This window comes from Vicia villosa, linkage group LG3 (assembly GCF_029867415.1).
Source record: "Vicia villosa cultivar HV-30 ecotype Madison, WI linkage group LG3, Vvil1.0, whole genome shotgun sequence".
NCBI classification, from domain to species: Eukaryota; Viridiplantae; Streptophyta; class Magnoliopsida; order Fabales; family Fabaceae; genus Vicia; species Vicia villosa.
This window is the reverse complement of record NC_081182.1, coordinates 18,388,222-18,405,666: the sequence shown is the minus strand read 5'-3', so window position 1 is coordinate 18,405,666 and position 17,445 is coordinate 18,388,222. Positions and strand designations below refer to the sequence as shown.

General features: G+C 35.7%; 1 protein-coding gene across 1 annotated transcript; it reads right to left on the bottom strand.

Moving 5' to 3' along the window:
• Window positions 1-10,462: 10,462 nt before the first annotated feature.
• LOC131657660 (uncharacterized) lies at window positions 10,463-11,426 on the bottom strand. Its single transcript, XM_058927032.1, has 2 exons — window positions 11,189-11,426; window positions 10,463-11,040 (listed from the first exon to the last, which is right to left on the bottom strand). Exons 1-2 carry the CDS (start codon window positions 11,424-11,426, stop codon window positions 10,463-10,465), a joined length of 816 nt encoding a protein of 271 aa, XP_058783015.1.
• Between the last annotated feature and the right edge of the window lie 6,019 nt (window positions 11,427-17,445).

The window sequence follows — 17,445 nt, the reverse complement described above, 5'->3', positions numbered from 1 at the left end:
ACCATCCTCTCCACGACTGCAACCGCCTCTGGACCGCCCTGCGCGATGATACATCGGTCCAATGCTTCCCGCCCAAGCATCTCTATCCGCTGGCATATCGGTAAGAGATCAGTGGCATGGTCATCCTCTGCCTGCTGGTTCTCCAAGAACTCCTCATATGTTGGCCTAGGAGCTCCGGGAGCGTCCGGTATCATTAGAGGATGTGACACCCGATAGAACCATGTCACGTACCCCTCTACACAGTGACACTCCTGGGAGGTGTTTTCGGAACCATGCAATTAGAATGCAATTAGAATGCCTTGTCTCTAGGAGGTGTTTTCAGAAATGTACTTCCGAAACCCTCCCGCGAACTCCATTATTGCAAAACCTTCTCTCCTTTGCCCTAAGTGGCTCAAAATGCAATTTTTCCCATCTAACTATACTCAATGACATATAATAACTTAAATATACTACATTGTACTAATTTCTAACACCCCTAATATCAATTTCAACCCTAAATTTCAAATTTTGAAAACTTACAAATCTGAGGTGTTGTTAGACGTGCTTTAGAAGTTGTCTTTGAATGTTGGAGAGCAATAGAATGTTGTTTTCAAGTAGCCTTTGTACTGTGCTTCTGCAAATGCTTGAGAAATCTAAAAAATTTAAAGTTTAGGGTAAATTAAAAATGGGGGGAGGGGGAGGTTGTTTTGTTTAAATAGTCAAACGCGCATTTTTTCGAAAATGCATCTCTGAAGTACTGTTTTCGAAAATGTATTTCCAAAATTATTTTTTTTAGTTAGTAAAAAAATTCTCTTAAATAATGACGCAAGCCATCGGGTTTATGTCACATCATTCTGCTAACATTTGACATCATTTTTATGTAATTTCATTGATATCACAATACTAACATAAAAGATCAAACTTGTGTAAATCCACTAATGAATTGCCACATAAAAATAACTTTGATTAGACATTACATAGTTATCTTTTCACAATTATTATTTATTCTACAATTTGATGTTGGGATTTACTCTTCAGCTCCCACATACACAACTAGTAACAAACCCGTGCGTTCGCACGGGTTCTGGTATGGGACGCGCATTCATTTCCGATGTATAATTTTTATTTTAAGATGTATATTTTTTAAAAATTGGTCGGGGTTTATATTTCATAGTATAAGATATAAAATTTAGTAAAAGTAAAAAATATATATTATAAGAAATACATATTTTAAAAGCAGTTATGATATATATTTTTTAAAAGTAAATATCGAGTCAAAGAAAGCATTATTGATTATCATTAAAAGGTTAATGAAGAATTGTACATACCAGATATTAAGATATTATGGCACAGTTGTATCAATTATTATTATTAGATGAATCCAAAGACATAGAGTAAGACTAAAAAGTAAAAATTGTTAAAAAGGGAAAGTATATTATAAATGACATAGAAATTTATAATAAGAATAAAAAAATAAAATGGTTGGATTGCTTATTGGTCTTTGAAAATGAGCATTACCATAACCATAAAAATAAAAAACACTTATTATGGCACAATTGTATCAATTATTATTATTAGATGAATCTAAAGACATAGAGTAACTATAAAAAGTAAAAATTGTTAAAAAGTGGGAGTATATTATAAATGTAAGGAAATTATTATGATTAGATAAATCTAAAGATGGAGAGGAAGTCTAAAAAGTAAAAATAATTAAAAAGTGGAAGTATATTATAAATGAATAGAAATTTATAATAAGAATAGTGCTCTTTGAAAATGAGCATTTTCATAACCATAAAAATAATAAATTAATAGAGTAGTAAAGCTGTTAAGAAACTGATTAAAAATATTTGTAAATAGACATTTATCGTAAGAATGGAAAAAACCATATAAAGAAATAAAATTGGAAATAAATGTGAGTAATGGAAAGGACGTTATATATCTACAATATTAAATCTATTTGGGAAACCTAAACTTTACTACTTGGTAAACAGAATTATTTAGAGAAAAGGGAAATACTAACCGCGTTGCCTCTCTCTCCAAGTCTTTGTGTTATACTCACTTGGAAAGGTGACTTTGTTGCAGATAGAAGCAACCGTTTCAAGCATCGCAAGTCATCGGAGATTCTCTGTGGCACAGAATGGAAGGAAGCTCACTCAAGCGATCCCCAACAACCGTTTCAAGGTAAGATCTTCTTAAGTTGTTGTCATTATTCATTTGAAGCGTTGTCGCTATTATACGGTCGTAGATTCATAGACACCGCCTTAAACCAATCGTAATGCCAAAACGTTACAGTAACTAACAATCTGTGGTTTTAGCTGCCCTTGCATGTAGTCATAGTGGCCATAGGATTGTATTAATAGTTATTCATTTGCTTTTCATGCATATATATTGATGAACCTTCAACCGCGGAGCTGACATTAGAAAACTTATATGGTTTAATAATTTTATATGTAATGATAAAAGATGAGGAAGCGATTGATTAATAAAAAAGTTGTCTTTGTGCAGAGTTGAAGAAGCTCGTGTTGAAATCCAAAAGAGTTCGAAACGCACGGGGAGTTTTGTTCTCAAACAAATGTTAGAGGAGTTGCGTGGTGTGAAAAAAGAAAGTATAGTTGCGATTGAAGAAATTGAGGCATCGCAGGTGAAAATAGAACCAGTGGTTGAGGAAGAACAACAGTGTGGATTGGCAAGACATGTTTTGGACTGTGAAGAGATTGCAGGAGGCGGTAAGAAAGGGAAAGGGAAACAACAGACCCCAGTCATTGCTGCCGGGCAGGGAAGAAAAATCTATCATGCAGCTGTCTACCGCGCATCCTTTCAACCCTCTGTAACCCGAAGGTATTTGTGTCTTGGTATTTAATTGTTATAACCAAGTTTTTTAGTATAAAAGTTAAACTTTTGCTTAAACCAGGTTTGTAACTAAGCATGATGTATTTGTTGGGACATTGTGTGGCAGAAATCAATGTAATTCGGGGTCAGGCAAACAAAGCGGAAAGGCAATAGCCGTTGCAATGAGCAATGATGGCGGAAGAATGCGGCGTGAAGGCAAGAGGAAAGCCTGTATACCTGGAACGGCTGGCATTGGTGAACGGCGAACCCGATAAAAAAAGGATCACGTAGTTACCAACGCTGCAAGGTAAATATGTTGTAAAATATATAAGACATAGTCGTGTAAGAATTAATTAGTCGCTGAAGTAGTAGTTACAAAGGTAAAAAGGAGGACATTAAGCCTCTGATATTTCGTATTGAATCGGTGTAGGAATGGAGGAGTTGAAACATATTTGGAGAAGGTGAAAGGCAAGGGAAATGTTGTTGGAAACAGTGTGGAAAAGTCGGCCATGAGGCAGAAAGACAAAGCCAAAGTCAAAGTTTCCCGCAGGGGTGTCAATCGTGCTAATTCTGTAAGGTATGAATATATTGTGGGTTGAATTAGCTGGTTTCATCAGTACGACCGTAAAAATATAGTGTTTTAATGGATTATACTATCTTGTTGTGTTTAATTTATGTAGGAAATCCACTCCAGAATCATTGGCTGTCAAAGAGCAAAGCTGGACCAGGGTGGTTGACAATCCAGATAAGTTAAGAAACAATGTTCTGGTAAGTTACGCAGCGACAACTATCATTAAATATAACAATGCTGCCTAGAAAGTAGGCATGTAAATTTGGAGTTTGATGTTTTGTTTCAGTAATTCCAAGAGTTGTTATTCGTGCATGTATACATGGGAAGATTCCAAGAATAACCTTGATTGATCGCAACAATGATGTTCCGTACTACTGCGAGATGATCAAGAGGGAAGACACTGTGGATAGGTATTTATGCGGTGGATGGTCGTACTTTTGCAAAGACCGCAACCTTCAGAAGGGAGACACATTGCGGTTCTGCATTAGATATCCTCCGGTGGATTCGATCTTGGTGGCCGTAGAGCGTGGAAAAGCAGAGTGAATAACCTGTCAAGATATATGACGTGTGGTGTGTCATAGACAAAGTATTATTTATGAATGTGTTATTTATAATTTTTCTGGACAGATGTAGCAATGTTTTGGTTGTTAACTTTGTTGGGCATCCCTTTCATTTTCAAATGGTGGTTATTTTGTTGTATTGACTGTATTAATCAAATGTTTTGTAACAAATTCTGTCAATGGCAGAATGAGTTATTACGTTTTTCACCACCTGTTTGCAATCCAAAACAAAAACAAAGATTTATTATATGTTCAGTCATATTTTGGGGTACTATTTGATGGTAGTTCTAATTGTTTAATGCTTATGTTATCCTTGTGTTTGCTATGATTTGATTGTTTTACTATTTTGGGCAGTATTTGATGGTTGTTCAATGCTTATCAATTGGTGCCTTATTGAAAGAGCCTATCTATTTATCATATGCAATTTCGTGAAAAAGCATATAAGAGCTAATTATAACTTAAAAAAAAAGGAATTGGGCCCAGCCAAATAAAGTAATTACATTTTTGGCACAAAAACTATAGAAAGGCAATACTGGAATTTTAGCATAAATAGAGGATATGTATGCCAAGATACAATAATAATAAATAAAAACAAAGGAGAAGACATAAATAAATAATCTTTGTTGCAAAAAAATTTTGTAACAATAAAATAAAGGTATAAATCGACCCGCATACCGGAAATGGATAATAAACCTTTTATTTCTCTATAGATATCTATTTTTATATAATAAAATTATTAGCATTTTTTTCATTTTAAATGTGAGTCTAAATTGTGAACAAAACGATAATACAAAAAACAGAGAATAATAAAACAAAAAAAAATACAATTCAAGAAATAAAAAGAAAAAATACAATTCATTTATTTCCAGAATAACCTTTTTTTGTATGCTTAAAATATTTAGGTTGGTATGTATTTGTGGTTATTAAATTGAAAAAGTATTATAAAACTGACATGTATTTTAAAATGAAATGGATATTTTTTTAAATAGTTTAGTAAAATGGGCCTTGATAAGAATCAGTGCAATGTTAATGTCCCTTAAGCCCAATAATAAGTAGGGTAAAGCAAAAGGAAGCTTCTCCTTGGACACGATTCACGGATATTGTGGCAGTGTTCGGGAAAACCCATCTAATCGTTTGTAAACCAAAAAAGAAGATGTCATCCGAATCCGAAAACATGATTCCTCAACCAAACTTCGGCGAATCTCCAGTCGATGTTTATCAATATCTGAGCGAAACCGCTATAGGGCTAACAAATAGCTTGGATGATAGAAGAGCTACAGTCGACATGCAAAGGTTGAAAATTTGTGAAGGACCCATCGATTCTTCGTCCAAACGAAAGGGAAAAGAGAAGGTATTCCAAACTTCAAGTTCTTCTGCTACGGTGCTGTCGACGGAAAAAAAGGGTAAGTACATACAAAAAGGTTTCTTAACTTATATATCAATCTCTTAGTTAAAATAGATGGATAGTAGGAACAAACTGGAATTGATAATGATTTACCATAGGATGAGAATCGACGTTTGGATGTTGCATAGTATACGATTTTCATCTGTTGTCGTCTCCGGCCACTATTGAAATTGTCTTATAAACATGTTGTTATTATAGGAATAAATGTGAAAAGTCAGGTACAAAAAAAGTATTTGTAGAGATTGTTTAAAATGTGAATTTTTATGTTTCAGTTCTGAGAAGGTAATTGTTGACAAACAATCGAAGGACATATGAGATGACCTTGAGGTTAGGGAAGTTGATCTTGGTCCAGTTGGTAGGAGAATTGTCTGGCGAAGGAAGATCAAGTCTAGCAGGGTTGCAAGAAGGAATGTCCTTGTAAGTCATATAGTCTAATCATACATAGTTACTTTTCTACATCTGTCAGTGATATACATTGAAATCAACTACTTTTGTGCGTATGCAGCAACTGCCTCAGAAGGTTGTTCGAGAGCATCTCATGGTCAGCCATGAGTCAATTGTTTTATATGATTCAGATCGTAGAAAGTCCTACAATTGTGTTTTGCACATGGCAAAACGGAAAACATTCACGGAGCGTTATATATGCAAGGAATGGTATACGTTTGTAAGGAACCGAAAGATAAAAGTTGGTGACAGGACTGGATTCAGTTTGAGACTCCCTGACTGTGACTAATTGTTGGTTATAGTGAAGAGCAAAAAGTCTTCAAATTGAAACATTATGTGTATGCATCTGCAATCTTTGACGAAGACGTCCATTTTGTAACTGTTATGCATGTTTTATATTAGGCAGGTGTAGGACTGTATTAGTTTTGATAAGTCAGGTTGTGATGAAAAATGTTAAACTTTGATGTAGTTGTATCCATCCTCCATCCCATGGTGAAATGTTGAAGTTTAACAACATTTGAATGTTTTATGATGTAAGATTAAACTATATAACCTTTTTCTATATGCAAGTATGATGTTAGAGTATATGTTATAGTATGTGTAACAGTGGCGAAGCCAGAAAAATTATAAAGCCTGGCAAAAATTTAAAGACTGCAAATTCAACTCATTAACCTCATATCAAAATGATACCAAACACAAATAGTCTGTTCTTTTTCTACCTACTAGTACTCACATTATACACTTTGTTTTTCCGATATTCTATAGTTCATAAACTGACAGAAAACATAAGCAAAACATTAGAATGTAACTAAGACAACAATTATATTTTCAGCAAACAAGGAACATCTTCAATGCTTTTTTTTTAATAAAAGATGAATTAAATCTGATCAATTGTAGTACAGACGCTGAGGATGAAATACCCTCTAAAGGGTAAATATGAGCTATATTGTCATATATGAAAGAATTTTGATTGTGCCAATATCTGTTGTGTCTGCTCAAGATCACTTAATTTAATTTTACCAGTGTATTGTATGTTATTCAATTTCAATTAAGATTCCCTTTCTAAATCAAATATGAGGTTTTGTGATCTCATAAAAAACAAAAAAGCAATTATATTTTCACTGCATATCAAGTACATTATCTTTTTTACTTGTGTAGTAATTAAACTCCAACTGAACATTTAAACAAGTGAGAACTTAGTACTACTTACCAATTAGATAGGATATGCATGCAAACAAGTAGAAACCAAATAAACACATCAAAGATTTTAAAAACATAATGAATTGGTCAGTTAAAACAGTCAAGCTAGTTCAAAAATATTAAAATGCTTACCAAAAGAACATAAATAAAATGTACCTCATTAAGTTTCCATCCTAGTCATTTTTTGGCACTGAAGATGGGTTCACCTTAGGTTTATTGGACAGCCTTGCGGGATCATTTAGAGCATCACAATGAAGTAGTGCATTGTTTGCCTGCACCTAACAACAAAGAATTTGAAAATGCAGCAGACAACTTGTCTAAGAAAGCAACTGTCACTCGATGCAATAATATGTATATCATGACCTGATTTTGCCACAAGTACTACTGATACAAGTAAGTGTTAAAATGATGGTAACGACGACAATTCGATACCGATTCATAAACCATAACCTGCAAGAACAAAAATCATAAAAAACAACAATAATTCAACATGAGTGAAAGAATTGAAGCGAAAAGAGGTGAGAATTTGGTTAAAGCATTCTATCGAACACCTTGCGGGCAAGAGTAAAAGCTGTATTTTTCTGCATTTTCAACATGTAAACATTCATCCACTTAACTTCATAATTTTGTATGCTAGTATTTAGAATCAATACTGAAACTGCAAAGCCAAAATTGGCTCGAAATTGTATCGAAAAATTAACTCGAAATTATGAAAACTAAACCGTAAAAAGTAACTTACCGTAAAAAGGAAGACAAAACTTGAAATCACCAAAGAAATAGATTGCAGATTTAGGTTCCAAAGTCGCTGATTTAGGTTTTAAAGTGGTAATAATTTGAACCAGAGCCTGGGCAAGTGCCCAGGCTGGCCGGGCCTTGAAACCGCCCATGATGTGTAACACATGCATATCTCAAAAAGTCATATTCCAATTTGTTGTATTTGTTTATTACATGTTATGAAAAAGACCTGCACATTGGATCTCATTATTAAAACTATAACTATTTTTTAGTAAGTCCAATACAATTGGCATATGAAAATTAAAAGCTTTTTTGGTGCACAGGTTGAAACGAAAATACAAAATATAAAATAAGTACATTAAAAGGTGGGTGTTTGGATAAAACAATAATGCAGCTGTAACTTAATAAAGGTTGAAATCCAAAAACTTTAAAACTTCACAACTTGTTACTTTGTCTTGCAAGCAGCTTTACATTAGTCATTAGACATTGTTTGGTTCTACTTTCTGAATTGCATAAATGACCAACACTTATATGGTATTGAAGATAAGTATGAAACATAAATGTTCACATGTGGTGTTTGGAAGTGACATTTTTTTGGAAGTATTCAAAATGTGCACATGTGATTGAGGAATATATTCCTTTCTTTGGATGCATAAGGACAAAAGAATCTTGGAAGAAGTATGGTTTTTTGGTGGTTAGGTGTGAAACTTGCATGTGATGTTGCAGTGAGTTTGTTAAATAAATAGACCATAATGTATGCCCACAAACAAAGTGAAACCTCATAGATTCATATACCATCACCTCTCCATCTTCATCATTTCTTGCTTCTCAGATTGTGTAGATAATTTTCCAAATGGATCTATGCGACATTCTCAAACACTCAAAAATGAAAGATTACTTTTTGATCGCAAAGATATCGTCACAGGTTTAGTTTGTGTTTTTGGTTAAATTAATTTGTTTTCAAGATAGTTATAGATATACATGTGTATTGTTAAATCAACACCACACATGCAAGTGTATTATTTGATAACATATTGTGTTTGTATTTGAAATTTGCAGTCCTACCCAGAGATTCAACCGTCATTTGTGAAAAACAGCGGAGACGAAATTTCTAAATGTTGGACCATAATGAATAATCAAGGTGTACACCATGAACTGATTTATAACCAAATTTAAATGCATCCACTCGTTCTAAGTGGATGGCCTTGTATGGAATCGTATTACAATCTACCCTCGGAGGTAGTTTTGACGATTGGATGTTATGGTAACAACAACTTTTCAATTTTATCATTTGAAGAGGTGGTGAGACCCCAAGATTTACCGCATTTTCATAGCAGAAGCGTGTTTTTCAAAGACATATTTTTTCGACGTAGATCTTCCTCCTTTCAGTGTTGATCTTCCAAAATTAGTTGAGTTGTTTCTTAGCCATGTATTTCAAAGTTATTTGTCCACTACTAGGGATGGCAAAAAAAACCCATACCCACGGGTATCTGCGGATAAAATATGTCACGGGCACGGGTTGGATAGCTTAACGGGTATCCACGGGTATTATAAACGGATATTTAGTTACTCGTTTACTTACGGGTACGGATACGAATTTGGTGGTATCCATATCCGTTAATAGTGATTAAAATTACTTAAATATCCTTTTAAAATTAGTATACTTGAATATCTTTTTAACATCAATTAGTATACTTAAATATTCTTTTAACATTTTCTCACATTCTACATCAATATTCATTATAAGATGCTTTTGAATTAATATAGTAAATGTATAACACATACTTTTCTATTAATAAAAAGATAAATTTTCTATTCAATATATAAAAAATTAGTAAATTTCAATTAAAAAAAGTATCCATGGGTATCCATAAATACCCGCAGATATTTAAAATATCACGGATATCCACCCGGCAGATATCCACACGGGTATGAAGCGGGTATGGATATCACTTTTATTAAATGGATGGGTAGCGGAAGACTAGTATCCGTACCCATGGGTATCCATTGCCATCCCTATCCACTACCATGTAAAATGAATCACTTATTGTAGATTTTTTTGTAGAAATTGCAGGAGGATTTTGCAACCTTCCTTAGAGATTATGCATATGAATACATTGTTCTGTGCGTGACAACGGGAAGAATAAATTCATGTCTACCTTAAAAATTGAAGATAGGATATGGATGGGATGAATTTTGCAAGTCCAACAACTTCAAATTGCGGAGATAGGATTCGATTTAGGTTAGATGTTACTTCCTTGGACAAAAATTGTTTTGTGTATTTACTTGCATGAGTGTAGGAAAATAAGAACATCAAAACATGGTCTTATGCTCCTGATGCTACTTGTTGAATGGATATTTCAATTAAGAAGTTATATATTTATATTTGCTATATATATTAAGTCTTTATGGTAATTGGATAAGAGAGATTGGATCACCTTAATATAGTGTGCAAAGATAATTTACAGTAGCTTAGAAGTTTCTTTCCCTTACAATCTACAACATCAAAGAACTTTCATATATTAGAGTACACATACCACTCAAAAAAACGTGAAAATACATGGTGGCCTTTTTGTCCAGTGGATTCCTGGTGTATATTTGCATGGGTGGGGAATTCATATCAGTGTATTCCCGGGGTACGTTAAGCATGTGTTCTGCATAAAATATTTCACACAATTAGCACCGTAGATGATATAAGCGTAAACATAAAATCAAAGCTAAAGTAAGCTTTGAATTACCTTATATATTGTGGAAAACCTCTTTATACACAACATTTGTAGTAGTAGACTTTAACATGCCGATTTCGTCATATACCAAAATATTGATTCCTTGCTTCGTTGTTACCCTTGACAGTGCCACGTAGATTTGGCCATGAGTAAATACGTCTCTTGGCAAATAAAGTCCTACTGTGTCCAGAGATTGTCCTTGAGATTTATTTATCGCCATCGCATATGAGACAATTATTGGAAATTGACGCCGTTTGAGTTTGAAGGGCCAAGGAGACTGTGAGGGAGACATATCCATTCGAGGGATGTAGACCAAGGTTCCACAACACTTTCCCGCCATTATTTTCGCCTCGATGACATGGTTTCCCATCTTAGTTATCATTACCCTAGTACCGTTACACAGACCCTCCGGCTGATCTATGTTACGCATAAGCATAACAGGTGTTCCTACCTTCAACCTAATGAGGTGGTTAGGTAAACCCGAAGTAGTTAGTGAACTGAGAAACTCGGGTGTGAGTATATCGATTACATTGGTGTCGTGAATTTCAGACCTATCGATAGTATTTGAGCTGTAGTAATCCTTGGTCACCCCTAAATATCATAGAAATCTGGATGTTAGTCAGTGTAATACATGAAAAATACATTTTGAAGGTATACGAATATGATGACAACCCGACATCAGATCAAGGACGTGATTGTTGATTTGATCAACAACTTCCAATGTAAAGTATCACCTTACTTTTAAGGTAGTCGTTAGACTGGTAATTTTCGATAAAATCAGGATAAGTACTATTAACGATGGAAACGATTGGGTCTGTGTAATCTGTGATCAAAAGTTCTGGTGGCACCTGAATGTCGGCAAATCCATCATTTGGCTCAGAAAGTTTGCCTTCACCAATTTGAAACAGCCACTTCGAGAAGTCGGCAATTTCCTTTTTTTTCAGCTTCATTTGGCCCGGATTGCAGTCGCATGTCATGTGTTAAAGTTAAAACTTCAACTGACCGCCATATGTAAAAAGCATTTATGGCAGAATGTACGATATCAGAACGGCTCCCTCTAGGAACAACGTGCAAAATCTGTCTAAAATCACCACAAAAAACAACTACCTTTCCACCAAAGATTTCCTTCGAATTACTGTACGTAGACATGACATCCTTCAAAGTTCGATCGAGTGCTTCAAAACCATGTTTGTGTGCTATTGGTGCTTCATCCCATATAATAAGCTTTGTCTATCGTAAAAGCTCTGCAACATCATCGTCATAGTCAATCTTGCATGTTGAATTCTCCATTGTTGGCACAGGTATCTTGAATTTAGAATGTGCAATTCTACCACCGGGCAACAATAAAGAAGCTATTCCACTCGTTGCCACGGTAAGACATATATCATGTTTGGACCTCAATGCACTTGTAAATGTTCGCCATATGTAAGTTTTACCGGTCCCACCGTAACCATATAGGAAGTACACAACACCCTTTTGAGCGCGAACAGACGCCATAATTTTATCAAATATTGACCTTTGCTCATCTATAATGTATGGCAGGAACATTTAATTATGAGACTGATATACATGAGAGGCAAATGATATAATTGTGTTCACAATGAACTGTCAGAGCATTGAAAAGTGACATGAATTGGGTTCTCATTGTAGGCACATCATAACTCTGTTCATCATAAATCAGCCTATTCCCTAATTGTTGTAGAACGTATCCATCAGGATATGGAATTGGTTTAAAGTCGGTGAGGCTTCTTCGATTTGCTTGCAGTATTTTTTCAATTTCCGTTAATGTCAAATTCTTCAACTGATGTTCGGTGAGCACCAAATCTGTCCCAATTGATAATACAAAACAAAATGTTCAATGAAATACTTGGTGTATCCATATAATTCAAATTCCAGTTCCACTCGTTGAGAAGTGAAACACCTGCAGAATTATAATTATATCTAAAGTACAAAGTTTGAGTAGATGACAACTGTGTTAGACAATAATACACCTAAAAGAAATGACAATATTTCGTAAAGTGGTAGGCTTCACTGTAAATGCTACAAAGTAAGACTAAAATAAATGCAAACAATTAATTATGCATCTGCTCAGGAACGACCATTAAGTAATGAAGTTATCTAAGTTCATAATTGGGTAAAACCTGTATTGTGAGCTAACTGTCTTTGCTGTTGCAGCAGACCATCAGATAGTAGACTCCATGTCTCATTCCAAACATGAGCAAGCCTATTAACAGCGGAGGATAAAAGCATTACTACAAAAATCTTGCGGAGGAAATGACCCGAACCCCATTCACTCACCTCGCGTATTGCCCCAATCAATGTATTCTCGGTCATCTTCTAGGAATCCCATTGCAAAGCAGGCATCCCTAAAAGTATCAAATTGCGTGTCACCAACTTTGAGAATTTCTCCATAAGTTAAGGGACCCTTAACCACCGTCAACATCAGTCGCAAGTAAAACAACTCTCCAGTGGTTGGCGGAACCCAAATTAAGCGACCAATGGTGAAGCCCTTTTTCTGCGGTTTCCATGTTCTGCTCTTTTTCTCGTAAACAAATTTAGACACAAATTGACCATATGTCAGTGACCTTGCCTCCTCGTATTTTCCGTTAGCAACAAACCAAGCAGTAAACATAGACTCCGTCACACTTGCTTTTTCCAAAATATTTTCCATTCTTGCGTGATCGGGGTAGTAAACCCCTTGTTCACCTACTAAATGTTAATAGGGATAAATAACCTTCACCCCCTGCCATATGGGCGAGTTTTGATTTTGCCCCTATTAAATTTTTTTTAAAGGATGCCCCTTTATAAAACTCAGATTACAAACTCACTAACCCCTACATTCATGTTACGCTGAGTTGGCCCAGTATTATCCCTGTTGGCATTTAATTAATTGCTGACATGGAAATAATTTGTTTATCTTTGTTGCCAGGTCATACACATTTCAAACTTTTCAATAAACTTTCTGATTCCCCCCGTGAATGTTAGGGTTATTAATTCTTGCAAGAACACAATTTGGGGACGATGGCGCTTAGGGTTCCAGTTTGTTGAAGACGACGACGAAGACAATGCAGAAGAAGACGAAGGCAATGCAGAAGAAAACGAAGACAATGACGGAGAAGAAAACGAAGACTTCGCAGAAGACGAAAGTGGAGACGGCGACTGAGAACGGCGGTGACGATGGGGAACACAGTCAGGTTAGTTTCAAAATGTCGTTAAACTGGATATTAATTAGAGTCGCTGAAATAATATTTAATAGTTTCACATTTTATTTCAGAAATTGTCACTTTTTAACGTTGTATTCCACCATGGGGGAGAGTTTGTAAGAATGGGTGATGGTGAAGTCGTATATAGGGGTGGTTCTTCGACAACAGTTTATAGGCAAGAAATGGAAACGTGGAATATGAATAAAATTGGTAATCTGGTTAATGGGTGGGGATACTTAGATGGGTCGTACATGTTGTGGACTAGAATCTATGCTATTGATAAAGATTTTTTTCAAATCAAGAGTGACGATGATGCCTATGATTTGGCTGCTTATGTTGTTGGTGAGCAAGTGGATGGGGTTATGTTTGTTCAACATGATGTAAGTGAGGTAACATCTAATGGGAGACCTAATTGTGTGAATGAGGTTACTGAATTGAATGAAGATGTCAGTGATGAAGAAGCTGTTGAAGGATTGAATGATAGTGAGGATGAAAGGACTACTGCTCTTGTAGATGGTTTTGGCTTGGATGGACCTGATGTTACTATACCAATTAGGGAGGGCCCAATAATAGCTGGGTTGTTACCTTGTCCCAAAAAGAAGAAATTGGAAGATGGGGATTATGTAAGTGAGATAATAGATATGTGTTTATTTCAGATCAGCAAAAGGTTAGTATGAACTTTATAAATCTTTAACATTCTAATATTTTGTAATTTTATGAAGTAACTGAGCATACACTTTGGTTGACAGGGTTTGGTAGCTGTTTTCGAGGAGATGTCAGAAAGAATTGAGCATAGACTTTGTTTAAGGCATCTTTATGCAAACTTCAAGAAGAAGTTTGGAGGAGGTGCATTGATTAGAGACATCATGATGGGAGCAGCCAAGGCTACTTACCAACAAGGATGGCAGCAAAAGATGAATGAACTTAAGGGAGTAGATCCAAAGGCTTGGGCATGGTTAATGGGAGTGCCTACAAAAAGTTGGTGTAAGCATGCTTTTAGTTTTTACCCTAAGTGTGATGTACTAATGAATAACATTGCTGAGTCTTTCAATGCAACCATCTTAGTAGCTAGAGACAAACCCATTCTAACCATGTGTGAATGGATTAGCAAATACTTGATGAATAGGTGTAGTAACTCTGCAATGAAACTTGAGAAATGGCCACACAATATCATGCCAATACCTAGGAAAAGATTGGACACTAAAGTGGCTATGAGTGGGCATTGGTTACCTACTTGGGCTATGGATGAAAAATTTCAAGTCACACATTCCTATAACAAACAACAGTTTATTGTAGATATAGCTAGAAAGTCCTGTACTTGTAACTTCTGGGAGTTAGTGGGCATACCTTGTAGGCATGTTGTTGCAGCACTAAGCTTTAGACAACAAAAACCAGAAGAAGAAGAAGAACAGGACAGTTGAAGTAGAACAACGAATGCAAAAACGATGAACAATGAACAACACAATTTTGGGAAAATTTGTAACCTACTTTTCCAATTACCAACAATATATAATTCAATTCCATGTCAGCAAATAATTAAATGCCAACAAGGATCTAAATTAGCCAACTCAGCGTAACATGAATGTAGGGATTAGTGAGTTTGTAATCTGAGTTTTATAAGGGGGCATCCTTTAAAAAAATTTAATAGGGGGCAAAATCAAAACTCGCCCATATGGCAGGGGATGAAGGTTATTTATCCCATGATAATACATACGTTCGACCGCCGGTTTCATGCCATGAATGTTGTAGGAGTAAATCCTCCAACACGCCTCACTCGGGGAGACATATCTACAATTCAGATACTGTTTGATCTCATCAACAAGCTCTTTATCGTTTCCCGAGCCGTTGTTAGAAGTTGAAATTATTGCTGTGATTCTATCAAATCCCTTGTGAATATATTTGAATAGATATTTGATTGATGTAATTTGGTTACACCACTCCATGTTAATATGTGCATGATATTTCAATAGGAATCTTGTATTGTAAGGTACAACATGTCGATTGTCCAAAGAAACACCATTTTTTTGGATGACATGGGAATTAGACCGTCTTCTGTAGAGGGGATAGCCATCTCCATCAATAACAGTATCTTCTTGGAAATGCTTGGGGAAGAATTTCGAGCATTTTCGTTTTTTCATACAAGGTGAATTCATCCGCGCTGCACCACAGGGACCGTGCATCATGTGGGCCGAGACCAATTTGTACAATGTTGGATGTACATTAGGATCCAGAATTTCAGCAGAAATAATTTTATCTATGTCAGATGGTGTTGGATATTTGTTCTGAGGGTGTAAAAAAATCAATATGTGAGCATGTGGCAATCCTCGTTTTTGAAACTCAATTGTGTACATAACTGTAACGAAACAACAGATGCTAAATTAGTTGGGATTGTAAATAAACCAAATAGTGTGCATATTTAAATAAACAGTAGTTTGAAAGAAGTATTACATGCAATAACCTTCCCGAGCACGTGGCGTTTCGTTATATCAGTCATGAGCTCGTCAAACTTGATTTTGAATACTTTGGTTATGAGATCAGGTCTATCATGTGGCTTTAAGTTAGTGCCGGACAAAGCACGTTCTATCTCCGGCCAAGCAGGATTGCAAGTAAACGTAACAAACAAATCTGGGAATCCTAATTTACTTGAAATGGCCATACCATCAAAATATAACTGATCCATGTACCTCTTGCTCCCAACAAAAGTGGATGGCAAAACTACCCTTTTTCCTTGCTTTGGTGCTGAATTCGATTAAGTGCCGTTAGTTTGCTCGTTCAATTGATTATATTTTCCAAATCGTAACTTGGATTGGTTGGTCCTTAACCAATTGAGACGTTCAGACTCCATCATAGCAAATCCATCTACCAAAAACTGTTGAAAAAGCCGTCTTGAGTGAAGCAACGTCATTGCCTCAGATTTCCGTTCCTGCAACCAGAAACACAACCAATCTTTGATGGATTGACGATTTTTCCTGGTAACCTCAGACTCATGTTCATACCTGTGCAATATATTTTTCCTATATCCATCCTCCCCATAAACAAAAATGAGAGGGTATTGGTAGGCTAAGTAGGCAGGATGAAATTCAGTTATTTATTGCAAATGGCCATCGCGTGCATGGATGATGATGTCTCTCGGTGTTGTAGGATCGATGTCTCCAACAATCAGAGCAGCCACTTCTGACACAGTTGGTGTATTGTATACACGGCCATCTTCAGCCCTATCACTGGTCAATCGTATCTTCAAGTCTAAGAATGCATTTCCTCTCAAAAGATTTCTTGCCATTAGAAATGCCTTTGCATGAGGATTGCATTCATCCAATATATCCTTTAACTCACGAACAATATCCCTGCTGAGAGCATCATTGTCCCTGCAAAAATGTGTTATTGTTACTACATTGCAAGTGATTTAAAGTTGGCCATCTACTCTTTTCATAATGAGTACAATTACTTGAAACATTTCATTCTGTTATTGACTTCATTGTCGGTGTGAAATATATATAGTTGAGCATATGGGGGATCATTTCCAGCTTTCGGCATCAACGTCCCTATTCGATGACATGTTTGACCGTGCAGTCATAAAGTAGGTGGTCCTCCTCCGTCAGCAACGGTGTTGTCAAATTTCATACCAGGAAAAGTAAATGAAAATATGGCGTTGTAAGTGCGAAGGTTGCTTTGGTAGTTTTTACTCTCTGGACTTGTTTTACTATGTAGAAGATGCTGCAGCAGTGGGGGGGATTTTGAATTAACGGCAATACAACTTTTCCAGTCCTACAACACCGGTGGAACTTAGGAACAG

Coding starts and splice junctions, on each gene's coding strand:
- LOC131657660 (XM_058927032.1), bottom strand. CDS start 11,426: ATGACATGCGACTGCAATCCGGGCCAAATGAAGCTGAAAAAAAAGGAA. Junction 11,041..11,188: donor GTCTAACGACTACCTTAAAA/GTAAGGTGATAC, acceptor TATGATATTTAG/GGGTGACCAAGGATTACTAC.